This window comes from Rattus norvegicus, chromosome 16 (assembly GCF_036323735.1).
Source record: "Rattus norvegicus strain BN/NHsdMcwi chromosome 16, GRCr8, whole genome shotgun sequence".
Classification (NCBI taxonomy): domain Eukaryota; kingdom Metazoa; phylum Chordata; class Mammalia; order Rodentia; family Muridae; genus Rattus; species Rattus norvegicus.
The window spans coordinates 1,190,527-1,213,747 of NC_086034.1; the positions used below are offsets into that span (position 1 = coordinate 1,190,527).

The 23,221-nt window shown below is 51.7% G+C and overlaps 1 protein-coding gene across 13 annotated transcripts in view; it reads left to right on the forward strand.

The window, feature by feature from the left end:
• The window catches only part of Zmiz1 (zinc finger, MIZ-type containing 1), a 205,443-nt gene that overhangs the window by 156,544 nt on the left and 25,678 nt on the right, over positions 1–23,221 (forward strand). For all 13 annotated transcript variants that reach the window (XM_063275487.1, XM_063275482.1, XM_063275484.1 and 10 more), the window contains one exon: positions 17,465–17,609. In XM_063275487.1, coding sequence (XP_063131557.1) covers positions 17,465–17,609 — 145 coding nt within the window. The remainder of the gene's footprint in view (positions 1–17,464; positions 17,610–23,221) is intronic.

The window sequence follows — 23,221 nt, forward strand, 5'->3', positions numbered from 1 at the left end:
ACTAAGCGGGGTCAAATTCAGGATCTGAACCCAAAGAGAGGGGCTCTGGGGCAGCCCTCTCTGTTCAAGAATGGCCTGAAATAGTTGCTTGCAATAAATTTAAGAAACAGTAAATAAAAGCTGGGATGTGGCTCACTGGTAGAGTGCTCATTCATGACCAATATGCTCAAGTTTGATCCCGAACACTACATACACAAACTGAAATTATTGCCCATGATCTCAAGGCCCAGGCTGCCTTTATTATGACAGCAGAGGACACAGAAGACTAGTACTGGGCTGTGAGGAAAACCACAGAATGAGGTGAATGGCCTTCAGCCCAGGCTGCCATTGGTAAGGCAGCTAATGTAAGCACACTTCTTTCCATCTAGAAACTTACGAGCAGTTCACTGCTGAGCCAAGGGGAAGCAGCTTGTGACAGTTACCCAAAGCTAACCTGAGCTAGAGCCAGGTCTGGGGGTAGTCAGAATGATGTCAGTTGGTGCCATGGGGTCTAGTGGATAAGAAAGCCTCCTCAGAGAAGACATAACAGAGGCCAGGAGTGTTGCCCTTAGGGCTTTGGAACCTAGTGTGTACCCCTACCCCAACGTTCAGTCCAGAGATCCATGGTCTCACCCACTCTTGCCTGGAAGGAAGGATGTGCATTTATACACCCATCTGCCTTGCAGCCAACCTCAATCTGCAATATCCAGGTTTGCCTGAGCTGTACAGGACAGCTGGTGCCTGCTCGTGCCCTGCAGGTCTGTTGGCCTCCAGCCTGGCTGGCTCCATCCTTCTGTGCCTCAAGGTGTCTGCCATGGCCTTGGAAGGTATTGCTCCTCCCCAACCCAGCCCAGGGCCATTCCCTGTAGCCTCTGGGAGGCTCAGGTTTCTACCCACCAGGTGGGCAGCTCCCCTCATCCCCCTCAAACAGCAGCTCAGCTCACAACACTGCCCTGTTCCTGCCACCTGGGCCCCCAGGTGCCATCTGCCACCTTGTTTCAGACAGCAGGTAGGCGATCTCAGAGCAAACCGAGGATAGGAAAGGCCCAGGCTCCAAGCTTAGGGCAGCCAGTAGCCCACCTGCTCCCCGGCATCTGCATTGCCCTTGCCCCTCTGTAGGGCTCATAAATTCAGGCATGAAGGTGGATGTACCAAAGAGCATTCCCAGTCGGTCCTCATCCTCACCTCTTACTGTATGACTATGGCGTCCCTCTGGGCAACTCTGTGGATCTGAGTTCCAGACCAGTTCTCACACTACTCAGCAGGGGCACCTGTGTCTCTCTCAGCTTGTTCTTCTGTTGCCTTCCTGCGTTCTGCCCACTGATTGATGCCTGTGCTTCTGAAACAAGGGTGTCTTTGAACCACCTTCCCCCCAACATTGGGCCGCACCACTTAATTTCATCTTCCCTGGGCTCAGACATAAACCCTCCCTCCCCCACCCCTGCACTTCTTGGATTTAACAAGCCTGCTGGAAAACAATAGTGATTTCCGCATTGATCATAAACAGAAGTGATTACCATACAATTATGGCCTGGACCATCAGCCTAGATGCAATCACAGAGCCGTGTTGTAAATCGGAAGACAATTGCCAGCAGAATTACCCCCAAATTGGTTTAAGTGGCAACAAAGGAGTGTTGGCATTTTGGGGAGGGGTGTGAGAATCCTGGTGGTCCTAGTAGCAGAGGGTCTCCACTGGGGTGCTCCCTGGTGCCTTTTTGGAAATTAAGGGTACATAGCAAGAGCTACCTGACATTTTTTTTCTACACTCAGTTTTCTCCTCTTCAAATACTGTGCCTTGCCTGTGTCAGCACAATTTGTTGTAAACTTGTTTATTTATACTAATGTATGAGTGGCTAAGTACTCCTTGAAACTGGGGCAGTATAAAAGAGGTAAACTTTATGAGAGGGAGCGATCTGGGAGCCTACTCACTTGTGACCCTTCCTCCCAATATCCTTTTCACCTATAGCTCTTCCGGGTCAGCTTCTCTGCCTAGGCTCTTCTGAACTGCCCCACCTCCTTCCTTCTCTTTCTCCTAGCCCAGTAGTGGACTCTATCAGGCCCTTCCCGTACCCTGTCTAGGGCAGCTATCCTGGGCATCTAACATGGCTTGCAAGCAGCTTCAGTAGTCCAAACCTGCTCCTTTCCAGTGTGTTTGTGAGAAGTCTCTGACAACAGGATGCCTTTAAGGTCTAAGTCAGTCAGAGCGCCTCTCTCTCTCTCTCTCTCTCTCTCTCTCTCTCTCTCTCTCTCTCTCTCAGTTATCAGATTGCATATAAATTCCTAGGAACCAAGAACAGTCTGCCTGTGATTGGTAGACTCAGGTTCTGCCAAATCCACCCTGGCAGTAACTGCTCAATGCGTCTTGCCCAATCTTCACAGGAGGGTTCAAGCGTAACTTGTGCCCTGGTGTTTGATTCCAAAAGCTGCCAGATGAGGTGGGTTGGCCCTGATAATGCGGTCCATCTGTGGGGATTGAGGTCATCAGACAGACATTCTACAGCTTGCCCCTAGTTGCCATCCTTCCAGGCCTGAGGGCAGACAGTGATCTTTGCCTGGTGCCTGACCTGTGAATGACCTCAGACAGTTCTCAGTAGTGAAAAAAACGCTTGCTCTTTTACGTCCTTCTCCAGTATTGTGAAGGAATAGCGGCTTTCTTCAGGGGCAGCCTGAGGGTCAGAGTTGGGCCTAGACTTCCCAAGAGCACTCAGGTCCTTGTTAACCAAAGCTGCTTTGAGCCCCCACCTACCCACCAGATATCAGAGCTGGGTTCACTAGTGGATGGGAAGCCAGAGGCAGCATGTCCTCCATGAATTTTTGCTAAGCCTCAGGATGGAGTCCCATCTGTACCTGGTACAGCTAAACATGATGGCCTCCCCGGCTCCAGCAGGCTCGGGGCAGAGAGAAGCAATCACCACCAGCGTCCCTCTAGCATTGGAAGGCTGGCTATGTGGTCTCTGCACAGTGCACATAGCTTCCAGTCCTGCTGACTTTCTCCTGGAGTGCCAGGGGTCCAGTCGGTGAGAAGACAGGGCTCAAAGCCAGAGAGCCAGACCAGGATTCCACCTCCACCATGATATGGCTTGTGCCATCCTCTGAACCACGGCTTGGATTTAAGTAGGAAAGTATCCCACCTCATTGGTTATAATGACCCGAGTAAGAGTGCCTGTTCCAAAAGGGAGGTAAGCTGGGACACAGGCAGGTATGCCAGATGCACTCTGCTTTTTGACCAGTGTGGACCCTTCCCCTGCCTTGACGCTTCTGTGGGCTCGCTGAAGGCAGAGCCTGCATTTTCTTCCTGGGTAATGTGAGTTGAGGTGTTGAACCAATGTCGGATGAGTCGACAGACACCACCTGATGCAATGCTGGGACAAACTTGACTCTCCTCCTGATGGAATTAGTGTGGGGCGGGTAGAGTCAGCCGCTGAGGAGTGATGGATGGCCCCTCTCTCAAGATAAATGTGGCAGTCAAGGTAATCGGATCGTGTGTGATGGTCTAATTTGTAGGCGAGGGTAGGAAGCGCCCTGCCGCCCATATTAGTTTAATCAAATGCCCGGTACCTAAGTGGCTGGGCCCAAAGATGGATGATGTGAGCTTCGTTAAATGCCGTTGCCCTGTCGAGTCAAACGTCCTGAAGCCCCACCAGACTCCTGAGCTCTTCAGTTTGTTTCCTCTTGCTTGGTTATGTCTCTGTGGAGCAGGGAAGTGAGGCCTGGGCTCTTTCTGTCTTGGGTTATCATGGAGGCTGAAGAGGAGGCCATGAGTAGTTGACATGGTGTCTACTTGTGACTCTTCTCAGAAGTCTGAGTTGTTGGACAGTCTTGGGGAGTCAGGCTCTTCATCCTGGTCTTCTCTCTTCAGTCTCAAGACACCCCTTTACTTCAGCCAACTGGCCTTTTCATTCATTCCCTCCCTCCCTCACTCCCTCCCTCCCTCTCTCCTTCCTTTCTTTCTTTCCTCTCTTTGTTATAGTGCTAGCTGTCCTGGAACTCACTACATAAACCAAATTGTTTTAGAACTCCCAGAGATCCCCCTGCCTCTGCCTCCCCAGTGCTGAGGCTAAAGGCATTCACCACCACAGTGAGCTTCCTATTTACTTTCCTAATGGGACATTTTGGTGCTTGTTTTTCTCCATGCTGTATGACAAACATCAGATTTCTATTAGTGCAGGCAACCTTCCCTGAGAGTCTTCTGTAGCCCTCAGATGATGGAGTCTTCCTGTCTCACCATCCAGACACTGTAGCGTGTGTGTGTATGTGTGTGTGTGAGTGTGCATGTACGTGTGCGTGTGCGTGTGCCTGCACACACCCATGCTCACACCATCTATACACGAGTGTGAGGGAAGGATTACAGCTGGAGACTCAAGGGTAGGTCTGTGAAAGAGGCAGGGTATAGATCATAGCAGAGAGAGTCCTGTCCTCTGGGAACTGATGGTGAATTCAGCCTGAGATCCTCATGCTTGATAAGGGATCCATATCCAGTAGTGTGTGCCACCCAGTCACTGCAAGCGTAATGGTGGTAGCCACAGAGAAACCTTGGCATACTAGACCACATTGTTCAGGTGGGGACTGGAGAGTCAGCTAAGAAGATTTTGTAAGTAGCAGGTAACCAGACCTCAGCAAAGCAGTGAAGCAAAGCCAGCAAGCCACGAGCCCTGTGGCTGGCCCTGGCTGCAGAGGTCAAGCTCATGAAGAAGAACCCCGAAACGCGTGTCTGGGGGAGGTTGAAAAGCTTTGCTGTGAATCTATGATAGAAAAACCCTGCAAGAAACAAAAAAGCCTCCGGCGTCTGTGGCCCTGATGTGAGGAACTGGGAGTGGGGGTGAGGAGAGATGAATGAGTCTTGTTTCCACTGCTCTAATTGTATGCGTGCATGGCCTCTTCAGAAAAAACAGGGAGATGGATCAGGTATAGGGAGAACTGTGGGTCTGGAGCCAGCTCCCCCTTCTTCCTGCCTGTGTGAATGGCTGCTCTGTAAAGAGATGTATCTGTGTACTTTGTACATAAGTCATTTTTCTCCTTCAAAGAGGATAGAACCCCCTGCCATTTGCTGTTTGTCCTTTGGCAAGTCCCTCGGTGTCTCTCGGGGCCAGAAGGCTAGACATAGTTATCACCGGTTCCCAGCACTGTCAGGACGGTGAAGAAAAGGGATGTCCTGATTTGTCTAGCATATGCAGCTGACCTTCTGAGGACACAATGCTTGTATGAGCTGGCTTTTTTAAGGTCAGAGAAAGAAACTGTTCTCATCCTCAGATTCTCCCTTAGCCCCGGATCTTAGGAGAGTCCAAACTGTGAAGCTTGGCTCCCCAAGGATGACTAGACTGGCTCCAGCCTGCTGACCACCATCCGTGACCCTGTGGCCTTGTTGGGTTGCCAGTCGTCTGTCCAGGCAAGCCCCTCAGGCCTCAAGCTTACCCTGCTGGTGCCCATTCAGTCTGGCCAGCTGGCCAGCCAGCCCCAGCCCCTCCTGCCACAGTGCTTTCGCCTCAAGCTCCGTTAATTTTCATGGCCTCCATCAGAGGCAGAAGGCAAAAGCTGTTTCCTACAGAGAGAGCGAGCAGAAGCTGGAGGGGTGGAGGGAGGCTTGCGTGGAGTGCTATGTGGTGATTGAACGCTGCAGAGGCCTCAACGAATGACAGTCGCTCCTCCAGAGGCTCTTGAGAGAAACCAGGAGCTGGGACTGACTGCACAGCAGATGGCCCAGGCTGCTGTCTGCCGTGTGCCTGCCCTCCCTCCCCCATCAAGTCCTGCCTTACCTGGGGCCCCAGCTCCTGAGGTACCACAGCTGACTCAGCCCTATGGCCACAAGACGCAGAGTGCTCAGCTCCACTCAGCCAATCCACCAGCTGTTGATGGTGGCACTGGGAGCTTCTGGAGATAGACCCAAGTTCCCAAATACAGAAACGTCAACCAGACTACTGAGACAGAGCCACTGGAATATGGCCTGACCTGAACCAAGTTCTCCACCTATAGCTCCTCCATCACGCCTCTGCGACACCTGTGCAAACAGACAGGTCACCTGCAGGTGAGGCAAGTGCATCTCCCACCTGGGCCTTGCTCCAAAATCTGACATAACCAGGGCTCCACATACTCCCGTCTCCAGCCCTCGGTGTAAAAGTAAGGGGAGGTCAGCAGCAACCCGAGAGGCCATTTGCCAGCTCACAGAGCTGGTCCTGAGAGCTCCTGAACATGTCAGTGGAAGGGAGAAAGGAGAGAGCCTCTCAAATCTATCCCGGAAGTCCTTGAGAGAGCAGCTCACGCTGCCAGGCCTGACAGTGCTTCTCGGAGTGAAACCAACGGGGAGCGACATCATCATCATAACCTGATGGAAATGCAGATTCTTCAGCTGTCTCCTGCTGCATCAAAGACCCCACAGGGACTGGAGATCTAGTACTCGTCTTGTAACCAGCCTTCCAGATGATTCTAAGGATGGACAAGAAGAATGTGTGGCCGGGAAATCCAGGTGGTTCAGTCTTGCCCTGCGACTTCTGTCCGGGACATACCAAGTGTTACATACAAGAAGCCCATAAGAATTATATCAAGTTATAAAGTAAAATAACAACAACAACAAAAAAAAAAAATCTCTGACTTTGCTACCCTCTCGGGTGTGCCATACAGAGTCTCTAGGAATTGCTTCAGGCGGTATCTGTGTAAAACCAAGAGTGTCTGTGACTGAACTGGTAGCTGGCATTCTAGAACCTGTTCTGGAATCTTTCTCTAGAGTGTAAAAGGGAACCCTTGTGGTTTAGAAAAACGAATCCAGTTCCATAAAGAGGTCAATCTGGTGTTTTCCTGCAACAGACTATTTACTTACCAGCCCTGATGGGTGCCCAGAGAAGAGGTGGTCACAGCCAGACACAGGCACTTCCCCATCCAGTATCATCAGGCTTTTTCGGAAGAGGCACAGAATAGCCAGTCAGAACAGGCAGAGAAATGAAACTGTACTCTCGTTTGTTGAGTAGAAAGACAGCCACAGCCACATAGTTCTGCATGGAGAACCCACTTGAAGACCAGGCAGGAAGGAACCTCTAACCACCCCTGCTTGCCATGTTTGGAGACCCTGGGCTAGGAGATCTCCTAAAGAAAAGCACCCCTCTGTCCCAGAGAGACTGCAGCTAACTCCATAGCCTGGAGTTGGAGAGAGGAGGCCCTGCCTGCATTTTGCATCAGGATCCTGAAATTCTGAAAATGTAACTGGTTAAGCATCTGTTGAATTGGGGAAATGGTGGGTGAGGTGAGAGATCAGAGGCCTAAAGACAGGGCAGGGTAGGACAGAGTCTGGCCAGCAGGTGCTCCCTGAGTGTGCCCAAACCCGGTAGTGAAGGGTGTGGGTTACTCTGCGTGCTGCCTACACCTGTCACCATACCCCATGCCCCTTGAGTTTTGGGAACTGACTGGATTGTTCCCTTGTTGATACAAGTTTGTTGTGGGGCAATCATCTCCCCAAGACTTGGTCACCCCAGTGAGCCTCTATGATGGTGTCATGAGCCCTGTCATTTGAGGGGCCCGGGAGAGGTCACAAGCTGCTGTCTCCCCTAGGATTGGACACCCAGTGTACAGCTGGGCTACTCTACACATAAACGTGTGATCTGCCGTCACCTGCTCCCAGTGTGTTGAGAGTTGGGGGTTCTGAGGAAGAAGTGGGGCTCGCTCTTTTCTCTTACCTGGAGGAGCCAGACCATGAGTCTCCCTGACATTTCCCAGGGACAAAGAAGTTCCCATAGACTTCCTTGGCCCCCCAATTCCCTGAGGTCAAACAGAGGGTACTGGTGTTTTAGCCTGTAGGAGAGAGTGTATGCAGGAAGGAAAATGGATGAGGCTGGCTGTGCCCGCTGCAGCTCCAGGCACAACAAAGTGGGGTAAGGGGGGCTCTCTGCTCACCTCAGAGACCCAGGCCAATGCGAGAGCATCCTGGTCTCCCAGGCCATCTGACTGCATCCCTTTTACTACCTCATTGCCACCTCTGGGCTACCCTTGGCCTTTTCAGGTGCTCCTCAGGGCAAGAAGGAGTTGGAGGGGGGCAGGTGAGGAGTCCTCAAATAGCCCCTTAGGAACACCAGTGTGTCCTTGAGAGCTCTGCCCTCATAGAATCTATGTCTTCCCAGGATGTGGAGTGAAGGCTATCATGGGCATAGGCCCAAAGCTCTAAAAGGAAGACTATAGTTACCTCCCTGCTCCCTACTCCTTACCCCCTAACCCCCTTCCCTCTCCCCTCTACGCCCTATCCCCTATGCCCTACCCCATAACCCCTACCCCCTTCCTCTCCCTCTTACCCCCCCCCCGACTCCCCTCCCTTCCCCCCTCCCCCACCTCCCAGTGCTGCATACTTTGCTTCTGTGGCTGTTTGTTGTGGTAGTAGGGATTGAACCCAGAACCTCAAGCACTTTAGGCAAACTTTCTGTCGCTGAGCTACCACCCCCAGCACTTGCATTATTGTTATTGTTTTGTTTTTGAGATAAGGTTTCTACGCAGACCAGGCTGGCCTCAAACGCAGAGAAATTGGCCTGCCTCTGCCACTGCCTCCTGAGTGTTGGGACTAAAGGCCCGTTGTCATTTGTGTTTTATTTTCTTACATGTATGTGTGTGTGTGTGTGTGTGTGTGTGTGTGTGTGTGTGTGTGTGTGTGGTGTGTGGAGATCAAAAGACAGCTTGTGGGAACTATTTCTCTCCTCCCACCACTTGGGTCCTGGGATTTGAACTCAAGTTTTTAGGCTTGGCACCAACCACTGTCACCCACAGTCTTCTCACTGGTCCCCTTGCTGGTCTCCTGTATTGCTCTGTAATCCCTAGTCAGCAGGCGTCCATCCCTAAAGCCTAAGGAGACAAAGGTCACGACCTGCCACACAGTAAGCAGTGGCCTGAGTCAGGCTCCTGACTTCTCCTGGATGGGAGCTAGAGCTGTCAGCCCCAGGGGAGGATCTGTGGGAGGACCAGTGAGCCACTACTTCAAGAGGGAAGTCTCCGGAACTGGCTCCCCGCCAGCTCCTCTGAGCCAGCCGCAGCAGCTTGCTGGCTCAGAGCCCAAGCTCATCCTCGGGTCCACAGTACTTCGAGAGGACACTTTGTAGAGATGAGACCATCTTAAGGGTAGGACATCATCTTCCTGATGAACATACACTCTTGACTTTGCTTTGGAGTCTTAGCGTTCGAGCCTGAATTTTCCACACTAGCCGGGTGGTAATGGGAAATGAAGGGAACTTTCAGACTGGGTTCTTCTGAGGCCCCCAGAGGCTCAGCTCTTCTGGAATCTTCTTGCGCTCCCTCTTGCTCAGCCTGGACAGCCTCCGCAAGGCAGGGAACGGCCAAACCAGTTTGGGAATCAGCCTTGCAGGCTCCAAGGTTCCCGAGAGTTCAGTTCCCAGGGCGTGTTCACACGCCTTGAGACTCCAGCTTCTGTCACCCATAGAGCCCTTGGGAAGAGGGAGTGTTCTGGAGGCAGGGGTGGGGGCGGGAGGAGTATCCTGAAGCTACTCCAGGCTAGGTCTCTCCACTGGATCCTTTAAGCCCACACCTTCCCAGCCTGAGGAGCTGTCAGGGAACTTGTGTAAGTCCCAGGCAGGCTGTACACCAGACCTAAGCTTCTAGAAGAATGGTGGGTAGGGGGGTGGGGTGAATGGAAGGGTTCCCAGCCAGCGTGTCAGCAGGCAGCTTCTGCTGTCTTGCCTCTCACCCCACACAGTGACAGGGATGGCAGAGCAGGGAACAGAAGGTGAGAATGACCCAGGAAAACCAGAAGCTGTAGAAACCCAGGCCAACACCTTACTGAAGGAGGCCGGGCAAAAGTGTGGCAATTCCTCAGGAGAGCTTCCTCCACAGAAAACCAGGGGATGTTGTTGGCACCACCAAAGTTCAGCTCCCTGAGACCACCAAAAAGTCCTGACCCCTGTCGTTAAGGCTGCAGGGTACTTCCCACCTACCCACATGCCCTCCTGGACTTAGAAAGGAACAAAGGCTACTTGTGGCCACACAGTTCAGCTCATTTGAGAAACTGGGATGGTACATCAGTGTCTCCTAGTGACAGGTCTGACGTCCCAGACAAGGGACATAAAAGGGAAGTCCTGTGTACCAGTGGCAGAGCCAGTGTCCTGTGGTGTGATCTTTTGAATCTACCAACTACCCCCGCTTCTTCCTCTAATACAGTATAGTCCTGGGGCAGCCCTTGAGGTATGGGAGGCAGAGAGTAAAGCTGAGGGTTCCAAGTAGCTGGGAAAGGGGGGAGGAGAACTGTCTCTGCTCTCGTGTCCCTGGGCTGATCTTCTCCATCCACCATTGCAGCAGGGTGAGTAGGGTCAGAATGGCCGGCCACCCTTCCTGTAGACAGATGTGCCTGTAGAACCTACAGCTGCTTTACCAGGTCAGTGACTCAGAGCTACCCACTCAGCCCAAAACTAGAATCTGCTCTCGTGGTCACGTGCTTCCTTTGTGGGTTCCTCCTGACGCAGAGAGTGGGGCCATTTCTCCATTGCTGGGGCACCCTGCAGAAGAGGCCTCCAGAGGCCGGCAGGAAACAGCCTGTCAGTCCCACGGCTAGTAAGCAACGTGACAATTCTGTAGCCATTTCTGTTCTTCGGAATGCAAGTCCAACTGCCTGACTCTTAATGGGAGCAGAGCCCTTCCTGTCACCCTCCCACCGCACTTCAGGGCACAGTTAATGTCGAGAACATTTCAGAGCTGGTCTGTGTGAAGAGGGCTGCTGTAGCATTGGTCCCAAGCCCTTTGCTTAGTGCTCCTACAGAAGGTGAGCCTCGCCAGGCTGGCCCCTGGTACTTTGGGCACAGGAGCTGAGAGGCAGGAGTAGGTAGGATGTCAAGGTGAAATGTGGGTCTACGAGGTCAGCCCCGTGGAGAAACACTGAATGTGGCCATGTTGGGTGCCAGAGGTAACATCTCCACCCCAGGGAACACCAAGCATAAAGGTGCCAAGTGGGCAACTTTTAGCATTTATGTACATTTGTGCGATTCTCCTAGAGTCTGGGAAGGACAGACCCACAAGGGAGCAAGTTCGTTTTCTGTTTGTCAGGCGTCTCAGCGTCGGAAGGAGGATCATCTACAGAGGAGGACAGCAGGAAAACCAGTCAGTTTATCCTGCAGGATACTCCACCTGCCTGTATTTGAACTTGTTTAATGTTGACCTCAGGAGAGAGGAAACCTGATGCTTCTCATGGGGGCTTCCAAAGTTAAGCCTGGTCTATTGCCTTGGGGGTTCTCAGGCCAGGTCTGTAAACAAGAGGAATTCTTGCTATCTCACTATTTTACACACAGAATGAAGGGATGAGCCCAGGCCTGTGTCTCCCTGGTGAGTTCTAGAGTATCCAGCCCAAGCCAGAGATTCCCTGCTGCCCGCCACTGGGGCCAGGACTTTGTGTTTGAAAGAGGAGAAGGTGAAAGTGTGACCTGGCCCCACCTAGAAGGATAAGAGGTACTCTTGTGGGTACCCCATAGTGGATGCACAGACACCGTAAGCACTGGTGCCAGCACATGAGCAGATGACATGAAGGTGGCAGTTGTCCTCAAGTCACCTACGCTGTTGTTTCTGTAAGCAGCTTACATTTATAAATTCTCACTAGCCTGTAGCTGTGCATGGCATGAAATGTGTCAGTCGACTCCGTGATAGGTTTTATCTGGTGACAGTGCTGTGGAGATTGGCTTGCGTTCAGGGCCCTTGCACTGCAGCCTGGCTTTCAGACAGAGTGCTTGATGACTGACCGTCTCCCGTCCTCTCATGTACTTGAGCTATTTCTGTCTGTGCCTCACTGCAACCTGTTAGTCATGTGGTGGCTGCGTAGTTCTTACTAAATGCTACGCCGAGTGTGGGACTGTGGAAGGGGGCCCCTCCAGTCTCATGTCTAACCCCTCGATAGCCTGACTCATGGCCCCATTCGCTTCCATTCAGCTTATCCTGACTACCCAAAGCAGGGTGGGTTGGTGACAGACACATGATGGGTGGCCATGTTCTAATTCATTTCGGAGCTTAGATAGGCAAGGTGTAGGACAACAGGCTGCCGAGACGATCGACACACCATGGTGGTACATGTTCCTGAGACAGCTAGGTGTGTGTGCTCCTGGGACTGGAGCGGACATGTTGGTGTGGGCTTTCTGACTCACCAGGAAGTGCCTAGCTCATTCCGCTGCTGTGTCATTGTCCCACGTGAACCTAAAATGTGCGACTGAGCTATTTATTGGAGGAATGACCCTTCCTTGCATTCTTTCCTTCCTAGGATGTGTGAAAGAGTCCCTTGTGTCTTGCAGGCCTCTTCCTGGCTATTTCAGAGTCCTTCCTGGGTGCCCTGGATCTCAGAAGCCACCCCTCATATCCCCACTGCCCCTCCCACACACGTACACTCCTCTTTCCTCAGCTTCCTCCTAGCCGTGGAAATGTGCTCCTCAGAGTACCCTTTTCTCACTCTGCATTCCCTGGTGGCAGCCTGTTGGCTAAAGCTTTCACCTACGGCTCTCTGATCACCTCCAGAATGCTTCTCAGGCTCCTCCCCTGCATCTGGTTCTTCCCAGTTCCCGGATCTTAAAGCACTGAACAGCCCAGGCCTGGTATCTAAACCTCCCGGCCTGGCTTTCCCTGAGATCTGGCTGCCTCTGGCTTCTTGCTTCATCTCAAGCTCAAGTCCAGCCCAGCCTGGTGAGGAGCAACCTCTCCCGTGCCCCTGTGTGCTCGCTATCTTGGATGCCGAGACCCAGCCTGTTATCCTAGACCCCAACTGGATCCTATCATCGTAGGCTCCCAAAAGCTGGTCTCTGAAGTCCAAACCATGCCAGGTGTCCAGACGGTTCCCCAAATTAGAACCTTGCTGCTTCTTCCTTCTGCCTCCTCTCTGATCTCTGCTGGGAGGTACAGATACAGAAGCAGATATGGGGCCTGTCCCTGCCCCCAGGGAAGACACGCCTGGGGTCAGCCATGAGCTCAGTGCCTAGGGCTCAGCATTCCAGTTCATCTTGCCTCTACCCTCACCTCCCTCTTTGCCCTAAAGGACATTGTGATGGTGCCTGCTTGCGAGAATGGTTGCTAGAAAGACCTTGAAGAGGAAGATGTGGGGAACCTGGCTCTCCCATGTCCTCTCAGACCCACTTCCTGGAACCCAGTCACCAACCCGTGTGTCTTTCCTGTGTGCTTTCATTTTCAGTAGTCATGGCCATGCCCTCCTTACTCTCCCCAGTACTACTGGTGTAGAGGAACTCTACACTCTGTGCCCTCAGAAACTCAGGGGAGCAAAACTATCTTTCTTCTGGACCAACAGCTGAAGAGGCACAACTGCCCTTCACTTCCTGTCTCGCAGTAGGACACCGGCTGTCCTTTCTCTGCCCCTTGGCAGCTCAGGGAAGAAGGGAGGAACAGGGCTGAATGCAGAACCTGTATTGGGTGAGCAGATGGCTTCCTCATCTGCGCCAAGGCCCCCGTCCACCCACACGTCTCCCATGAGTGTCTGGGGCTCATAACCACCCAGGACACTGGCTCTGCACTAGGCTCCAGATCAGAAGTGGACAGACACAGCAAGGCCTCAGAGCCTTCCTTATTGTCACTCTCAACTATGGAGGCTGATGCTAATCATCTGTTTAGCACACCGTGGGCCTTCAGTCTTCTTGTACTTCAGAGTGGTGACTCAACCCCCACCCCCCAACACCTGCCCTGTGGCCTTGCTTAGGTGGCACACACCATGGTGGTCCGGCTCCTCAGCGACTCCCACTGATCACACGGTGAGTGCCAAGTTGCTGGGACCACAATGCGGACCCCTCTCCCTACCAGCTACTGTCAAGCACTTTATTAGTGTCTGTGTCATTGAAACGTCATAGTGATCCTGAGGAGCAGACATTAGGGTTATACTCCTCGGCAGATAAAGCTTTAGAGAGAACATGTGACCGTTTAGCTAACGGTCACATAGAAGTCAGGTGGAACTGTTTTGATCTGATTGTTCTTTCTCCTTGCCCTGAATACAGCTGACCCCTACTGTCAGAGGAGTGAGCCCTGAGTTACGTCCAGCTTGCTGGCTCATACAGGGGTCTGACCTAGTGCAGGAAGCCCCACACTCAGTCGGTGTTCAGCAGCTGTTTGTCAAATTAATGTAGGTGGGCGATCAGATGCTTTGGCCCCTAAGGCGACAATGGTTAGGAGTGGAGCCTAGTAACAAAATGTTAGTTTATGTTTGTGGAGAGTCATACACATGGTGGCATAGGCCTTTAATCCCAGCAGTAGATAGAGGCAGCCTTGAGTTCAAGGCCAGCCTGATCTACATAGTGAGTACTGAGTCATCCAAGCCACGTAGTGACACGCTGTCCCCAAATGGCCAATAGATCTTTATTTTAATTAACATTTATTTGTTTGTATATCGTGTGTGTGTGTGTGTGTGTGTAAGAGACACGGCACACATGAGGTCAGAGGACAATACACAGGAGTCTGTTCTCCTTCCAACATGTGGGTCTCAGGGATGGAACTCGAGTCATCAACCCTTGAGCCGTCTTGCCGTCCTCATCATGTAGAAGTGTTGGGTTGTGTGTGTTTGTATGTCATGTTGAGAAGTTTGAAAATAGTTTGAAACCTAGGTTGAGTCTCTGAGTAGGCAGCTGGGGTCCAAAGTGGGCCCCACTGCTTCATGGTGACATTAGCTAGGACACCTGGTGGAATGTTCTGATGAGCTAGTGGGGAAACTGGCTTGCTCCAGACTGAGAGGCCAGACTCCTAGGGTTACCCTTCCCAGTGTTTGGACATTGTGCAAAGCCTGCCCCAGGTGGGCATAAGGAAGAGACTGCTAAGGACTGTTCTCCAGGCACTGTATACAAAAGACAGGTTCACAGCTTGATGTGTGCTGCCCTCGGGACAGTCAGACCCTGCCATGGGCCTGTCAGGAGAAGAAGAAGCAGTGGGTGCCACTGGGATTGTGCCTCTGAGTGCCAGGTCTTAGACCACGGGCCTCTGTGGACACTGCTCCTAGCTGAAGTCCACCTGGGAGTGAGACTTGTCTTGAGCTAAGACAAGGGCCAGCAGTGTTGGCTGTCTAGACAGTGGGTAGAGCACTTCTGACCTATCTACCACAGAGAGAGGTACAAGTTAGGACCAGAACTGTCTCTGTTGCCCATCCTGGGACAGGTTCAGCAGCTGGGACACAGTGCAGAGACAAGCAGACAAGACTGATCTTCGGGAAGCAGATAGGCCTTCCAGATCAAAGTGTGCTTGGTCCCACCCGGCTGAATCATTCAAGCCCCATGGGCTTCTGTCTCTCAACAGACCCATATTCTGTTTCTGGCAGCAAATTTCCATGTGGTGTTTGTCTCCACATAGCCTCTGCCGTTCAAGGCCTCAGAAGCATTCGCATTGCTCCTGTTCATTGTGAGGGGGCTCTGTGCTCGCCAGGCTCTTAGCCAAGGTAGGGAAAGTGGGGTTCTCTGTATTGCACCTCTTTCCCTCCTGGTCACAGGATGGTGGCCTTCCAGGCATGTGAAGACATAGCTAACACACATCCCACCAGCTGCCTTCGAGTTTCCACTGCCAGTCCTACACCTTTGCTATCTTTCCAGAGGCCAATCCACTTGGGACAGTGGACAAGCCTGCCCTTTACCCTTAGGGCAGCCTCTGGTAACCAAGGAAAGCCCTAAATCCCACAGTGGCCTGGCTGGTACCCAGAGGAGCAGGGCTAAGATAGCGAGGCATATAGCAAGCAGCTCATCTGCATCCATCCTTCGTGCTGGCCTCAAGCCTTCTCAAGCTACAGCCCTGTGTGTGAGCCTCATGCTTGGCATGCAAATGAGCTTCTAGATGCTTGGTCCCCTGTGCAAGAAGCCTAACCAGGGCCCAGAGACAGAATGGAGCAATCTGAAAACATACCTGTGCCCCAACCCCAGCTTCCCCTCTTGACATGTCTGGTGTGTGCTGGGCACCCATCAGGAGCCTCATTGGCTCCCCAGCAGATGCCTGTCAGGGGCAGGGTCCTGTGCTTGTACTCACTGTCCTCACACTCACAGAAAAGGACAAGCTACATCAGCATATCCACTGCCTCTAGGGGAGACACGGCTGCTCTCTTGAGGGCTACAGTCCCACTTCCGTCCTTAGTCAGGCGCTTTTGTGCACTGGCAAGATGAACAAGCACCTGACGGCCCCAGTGACTCCCATTGGAGCTGTGGGTTCAGGTCTCGAGAGAGGGAGGACGTGGACAGGACCCGGCAGTTGAAAATACCCAGCACTCCTGGTTAAATTATGTTTGGGCATATCCCTCCAGTGTTGGCAGTGCTGACTAAGTGGGAGGAGTCAAGAGATAAAGGTCAACAGGGGTTTGAACTTCTGAAGGCATTTTGTCATCTGTAGGGTTTCTTACAGAGCAGGGACACCATCTCTATCTCATCACTCTTTGGCTTTGAGTACTGAGTGACTTCCCGTGCGTGAGCTACTGGACAAAAGTCCACACCCCTCTATCTCCAAACAGTCTGAGACTTACAGGGGATGTGGTGACAAACCCAGCCTTACCATGTCCCCTCCCTAAACTTGGCTGTATCCTGAAAGAACCTTGAGGAAATTTTAGTCCCTAGTGGCTACACTGGGATGAAGAGAGGATAATTCTTTCCACAGCATGGGTTCACTGTAGACTTGTAGCAGAGTCCCTTGGACATGCTGCCTTGGCCATCTCTAGTACAAACACACACACACACACACACACACACACACACACAATATACACACACACACACATACACACACATATACACACACAATATACACACAGTATACACACACAATATACACACATACACACACATATACACACACAATATACACATACACATACACACACACAATATAATACACACACACACACACATACACACACACACACACACTGCTATCCTCTGCTAGTGAAACCTTTCATCCTTCCAAGCATTTGAGTCTAATGAGTGTGTATGTGCATGTGTGTGCGGTGCGTGTGTGTGCGCGTGCGTGTGTGTGTGTGTCTAACGTGTACTCAAAAGGAGAGTTCTAGCTGGGGGCTTCAGAGTCCATCAGTGTTCCTGGGTCCTCAGCAACTCCAAAAAGCTCTAAGTTATGTCTGCACATTACAGTTTCTAACACATCCATGATGAGAACCCAGGTAGCAAAAATGTTCTGAGTATTGGGTAATGGGATCTCCTAGAAGATCCCCATTGTGGGGGCACAGTGGTGCCTGGGTCACACCCTGATCTAAGGTCTCTGTTGGCCTTTTCCCCCAGATCACCGTTGACTCCATCTCTATATCCTCTTCGTGGTCTGGACTGTTCGTAGGTGTCTCTTAACCTGGTGGCCATTCCAGCTGGCCCTTGTATTGGACTCATGGCACAAATGATTCTGATTTCTCCTTCAAGAGCATTAGTCTCCATTTTATAGTTTAAAACACTGAGGCCTCCCAAGAAGCCTTAGAAAGTTTCCCAGGAGCAAAACTGGCCTCATAAACACCATGTCTGGGAAGGATGCAGAGTGGGCTCGAGTGTGTCCGCTGACCATCTGTCTTTCCTTGCAGCCCTGCTGTCCTCCTGGTGTGAAGAACTTGGCCGCCTGCTGCTGCTTCGACATCAGAAGAGCCGCCAGAACGACCCCCCTGGGAAACTCCCCATGCAGCCCCCCCTCAACTCCATGAGCTCCATGAAACCCACTCTGTCGCACAGGTAAACAAACTCCTGGTGCCTTCAGGGATGGGTTACCAGGGCAGGCACTGAGCATCTCTGTCTTCTGTGTACCTGGGGTCTTAGAAACCTCCTGTGGTATAATACTTGGGGGCAGGGCCTCTGAGGGGCCTTTAAATCCTCCTAGATGGCTTGCTTCTTCCCACCAGGCAGGGATGAGAAGACCGTTTTTGTCTCACCGGCCACCTTGTCCTTCAGATGCTTCTAATAGAACATTAAGAATCCCTCTATCCAGAGCAAGCATTTAGGCACTCTCAGGTCTCAGTACATTCTAGGGCCCCACCTCAGTGTGGAACAGAACCAGGCCACACCCACCGTACCGGAGCAAGTGAAACTGAGCCAGGTCTGCCAAAATCCTAGGTCCTAGGCAGGAACAGGCTTGCTAGGAGCTGGCAAGCACCTAGGAACTGGCCAGGCTGCCCTACACCAGCCTCAGAAAAGCACGTGGTGAGACTGGCAGTTCCCTGTTAATTATCTCCCAGGCGCCTTGCTGAGCTGATGCTCTGAGTATTCTGTGGGCTGACCCTGCAACAACAGGGCCCGTCATGCTGTCTGCACTCCCCTTGTGGGTCCTCGCTAATGACTGGGGCCTCTGCAGTCGGCTCAGCTCTCATTATCCTGCCTGGCCAAGAGACTTGCAGCCCAGAACATCCTGTAGTCAGTTCTGGACTGCACGGTCCAGGCAGTGACGGAACTCAGTGTCAACCTTGGCCTCTTAATCGGAATAACTGTCAGAACCAGAGAGGACCTCAAGCATGCATCAAGGCCAAGTGCTCTGCCTGGCCAGGGTGGCCCAACTATGTTTGCCTGCTGTGGTCAGGAGTATTTCAGAGCATAGCAAGGCCTTCTCATACAGCACACTGACACTGCCTCGCTAGGCTCTGAGAAACCAACCTCTTCCTTCTGTGCCAGTGTTTCCTGAGGGGGTGGCACTTGACCTATATGCAGTGAGCATCATGGGCCCTGACTACCTTACCTTTCTGATGACTGCCTCCCCTGCTCCCTAAGCATTAGGGTAATAAGAACACCCAACATATTTGGGAGAGTGAGGGTGTCCCCTTAGTGGAGAACCATTCATTGCTCTAGAGAGATAAGTCTGCTTCCTTCTGTCTTCTGTACTTTATTCCTGGTCAATCTGTCAGTGAAGAAGACTTTGGCAATTGGTCTGATGGATGGTGGTGTAGCTTGACCATTTCGTTGGTATTTGGAGGCAGACAGGGTCTCCCTCAGTGACACAGGCTGATCTCCAACTCCTGATCCTCCTGCTTCAGATTCTAGTGCTAGGATTACAGGTGTGCAAGTGTGTGTGCATGTGTGCAAGCATGTATGTGTGTGTATGTGCATGTGTGTGAGCATGCTTGGGTGTATGCATGAGTGTGTGTGTGTGTGTGTGTGTGTGTGTGTGTGTGTGTGTGTCATCATACTCAGCTGTATATTGCTAATTCTACCCAGCCCCTCAGTGCTTCAGAACCATCTTGACTCTCATCAACCCATTAACATTGCCCCTACCAACTTTCTTGCCTGAGTCATTTGACTGTTGGTGACAGTGATAGACCAGAGCACTGAGGCTTCCCACTAGAGACCTGTCTCGGTCATGGCCTGCTTGGCCATGGCTATTGTAGCCCTGGAAGGTGACAGGTTTTGACCACAGTCCATCCTTGGCTAGGTCTTAATCAAGTTGAGCTGATGTGGATTATCTGGCAATAAACAAAGGAAAGCAGCCTCTTTACTTAGAGGCAGACTCTACCAGCAGAGGAGGAAGGCTCCTGGGGCAAAATTAGGAGCTTGTAGATAGGGACAGGGCAAAGAGGGAGTCCTGGGTCCTTTACTTAGAGGCAGACTCTACCAGCAGAGGAGGAAGGCTCCTGGGGCAAAATTAGGAGCTTGTAGATAGGGACAGGGCAAAGAGGGAGTCCTGGGTCCTATGTCTAGGAAGAGATGGTTGTTGGAGGATTCCTGAAGGTAGGCCACGGAGGATCCAAGGCTGAGGAGAAGCCACCTGCATTCTGTAACCTTAAACTAGTTTTGCCTAAAAATATTGTGTGTAAAAAGCCACCCAAGGTCCTCCCATCTCTGCTACCATGACAGGTTCAGGGCCTTGAAGATCCATCGGGGTAACAGACAATGCAAAGCAAGTGGTCTGCAAGCTTCAAGACCTAGGTAGCATGTATTCTGTGGTCTCTGGTGGCCTTTCAGAGGCAGGCTGGGAGCTGTGCGCTTGCTGGGTATTGACTGGGGTTGAGGCTGATCAGTTGAACTACTCCTCTTGGAAGCATAGCAAGGTCACGGAACTTAGAAGGAAACTAAACCTGGCCTAGAGTGGGAAATGAGTTGCCTAAGAACACACAGCATGTAGAGTTGAAGTAGGGCACAGAGGAGTGTGTTCAGGGCTGTGAGGGTATAGCTTAGGGTTCTAACAGCCCATGCCTTGCTCCGATCCAGGGCTTACCCTAGGTAATTGCTATAACACTGCCACATTATGGTGGGGCAACTGTTGAGCAATGGCCAGTGCCTGACCCTTCTTCAAACCCAGAACTATGGAGAGGACACTCAGTAACCACTGACCAGGAATTCCTTGTAACCTTCATGCATGTCCCTGTGGGATCTCTGGAGGGCTCCAGCACCTGTTAAACTCTAATGTAAATTCCTAAACATAGTGGAAGAGAGAACAAGTCTTTGCAATTGAGAAACCGACTCTGGTATCTTCAAAAGGGCTGTTGTCTTCTTACTAAGGGTGGTGTGCATTCTGTACACTGGGAAGCCTAGAGTTTGGTACTCAGAGGAGCCAGGAGTTCAGAGACTGTAGGTCCTTAAGTGGAGGCTCTGAAGAAGTAGGGAGAAACTAGGGAGCTGGAAACCCTACCTGAACCCAGAGGTCTGGAGAGGCCCTGGGGACCATAGTATTTCTGTGCTATGCCTCCAATCAAAGCCCTTGACTTCTCTGAACTCCCGAAGTCCCAAAGAGACATGGTGTTACTCATCACCATGAGGGAAATGTAGGGAGGAGCCAGGCTGCTCCCAAAGCACTTGGTGAGTGTATCAGTGAGCCTGTGAGGAGAATGAACTAACGATAGCTTGTAAAAGTCCTCAGCTCCTGTGTTAGCTTCACTGTTGACCACACCAAGATCATCTTCCACTTAAAGAGCCACAGAAACATCTTCCATCCCCCCACCCCCACCCAATAACCCCAAGATAGAAGCTGGGAGGATCTAGCCATTGCCAGGGCAGAAGGGCACCTTCGGTGTTCCTGAGGTGTTCTGGACTTTATCCCAACAACTCCTGTTTCCTCATCCAGGTTTTTAATGAGTGGTTTAAAAAGCCATTTGTGATTAGCACATTGTCTCTATGCAAATGGGTGTTGCAAAGCTAATTAAGAGTCTAATAAATCTTGTTTATCTATTAATTTGATTACAATCAAAGCTGCTGGAGCCTCTGAGATCAAGGGTGATCTCGCTTCTCCAGGGCCAGGGATTTGCTACAATCCAAAGAGAGGCCCTAGTACGCTACATAGACATGGCATGGAGCCAGGCTGATGCCTTCTAGCCGTGGGACTGGGCCCCGGTTTCTGACCTGCAGTTTCCTCATCTCTAAGAAGAATAGTAGGACAAAGTCTGGTACATGAGGATCCCCAGGAACTTGTACGCCCTCCAAACATTAGCCTGATATCCTCTTCACAGGCTCTTCCTTGCCTCTCCAGCCCCTTTAGAGCAGAGAGGGCAGTGTGGGTTAGTGGTAGAGTACTTGTTTTACATACCCAAGGCCCTGGGTTCATTGCCAGCAATACAGAAAGGGAAAACCAAAAGTACCAAAGATCCAGGCTATATCCCAGCACAAGGGAGGAGCCTGCAGGAGGGTCAAAATTCCAAGACCAACCTTTGCTCTGTTGGTAGGCCCTTCTTGCCCCCCAGAAAAATTGTTTTTAAAAAGAAAGCAAAAAGGGCCATTGAGATAGCCCAGTGGACAAAGGTGCCTGACAACTACATTATTTGATCTCCTGGAACTGATGTGGTGGAGGGAGAGAACCAACTCCTACAGGTTGTCCTCCGACCTCCACATGTGTACCATGGCTTACGTGTTTCTACATGCATGCATGCACAATTTTTTTTTTCCCAAGACAGGGTCTTACTATGTAGCTCTGGCTGACCTGGAATTCCCTATGTAAACCAACCTGGCCTCTGAAATTCACCTGCCTCTGCCCTCTGAGGGCTGGAATTGAAGTTGGCACCACTGCGCCATTTTATTTATTTGTTTGTCTGTTTTTAAGAAGAGCCCAGAGAAGAAAGCTGAGGAGTCTGAGGTCACTAACAGTGCTGGTCATTAAGACTCCAGGATTCCATCCTGGCTTCCAGTGTGCAATGCTTACCCTCTCCCAAAGGCCTTGGGATGCATTTCCCAGAGCCCCTCTCCCCCAGGACCTTTTGTCTCTCAGTCTCCTCCAACTCCAGCCAGTCCCCTTTCCCTGCTGGCACTGGAGCTCGGTTTGTCCTTGATCTTGGACACAGCGACAGGTGAGGTAGAGGTGAGAGTCCAGGCAGAGGTGACACATCACAGGCCAATGCCGTGGGTGCCTGTAGAGAGCCCTTAGAAGGTGATGAGTCAGTGTGCTGGTGGATGCCACTCCTGTCGTGAATCTTGCAGCCACCCTCCTCTGTGCCTGTCACTTGCTTCTCCAGTATGCATCCAGCAGCCCACAGGTCCCATGCACACTGAGTATATGATCGCCTTTGCTCTGGGACAGTGAACCTAGTCACCAGACAATAGAGAGCCCATTTGGGGAACGTCGGCTAGCTTTGTTCTCAGTCAGTTTTGGGCAGAACAGGAAAAGGTTGATTTCTTCCCACAAGGCCCAGCCACAGGGCTAAGGGTAGTAGGGGCCTTAGATGCAGTAACCTGGGAGCTAGGGTGATGAGAGACAAGGCCCCCCTGAACCTGTTCAGCTGCTTGTTAGAACCTGAATCAAACCTCCATGGACCTGACCCTGGCCTGGAAGGTGGTACGGAGTTTGTGAAACATCTGAAGGGTGGGGTGTGGTGGGGGAAAGACAGACTTTTCTCTATTCCCACTTGAGAACCTGGGTCTGTCTAGCACACCCAGCTGGGAATCCAGCAGGATAATGAATGGTCAGAGGTCTCCTCTTTCTTTTGTGAAAACGTGCTCTGCAGGGTGTCCCAGCCAGGTCCCTCATGCCAGCAGTGTCTTAGCCCCTCCCTGGAGAAGCCCCTTCTAGCCTGGCCAAAAGCCTCACTTTGACAAGCTACAGTTAGTCCTCAGTCGACCACCGGTGCTCCTGGGCCCTGTTCTGTCTGGTCAGCCATACCTGTTTCTCTCCCCATTCTAGCCCTGACATTTCACACCAAGAATAATGAGCCTTGCATCACTTTATAGAGGCCTCTTAATCCTCTAGAGGATGTGCTGCTCAGCCCCCAAGGCCTGTGCGTATGTTCTTGACTAAGCCTCTTGGTACTGATCCTCAGTCCACAGTGACCGGTGCCTTGAGAGAGCAATATTCATCCCCACTGTGGGCTACTGTGTTTTGTGTTGTTTAGTTTGGGTTTAGGGGTTACGTTGTTTGGTTATTTGGTTGTTTGTTTTGA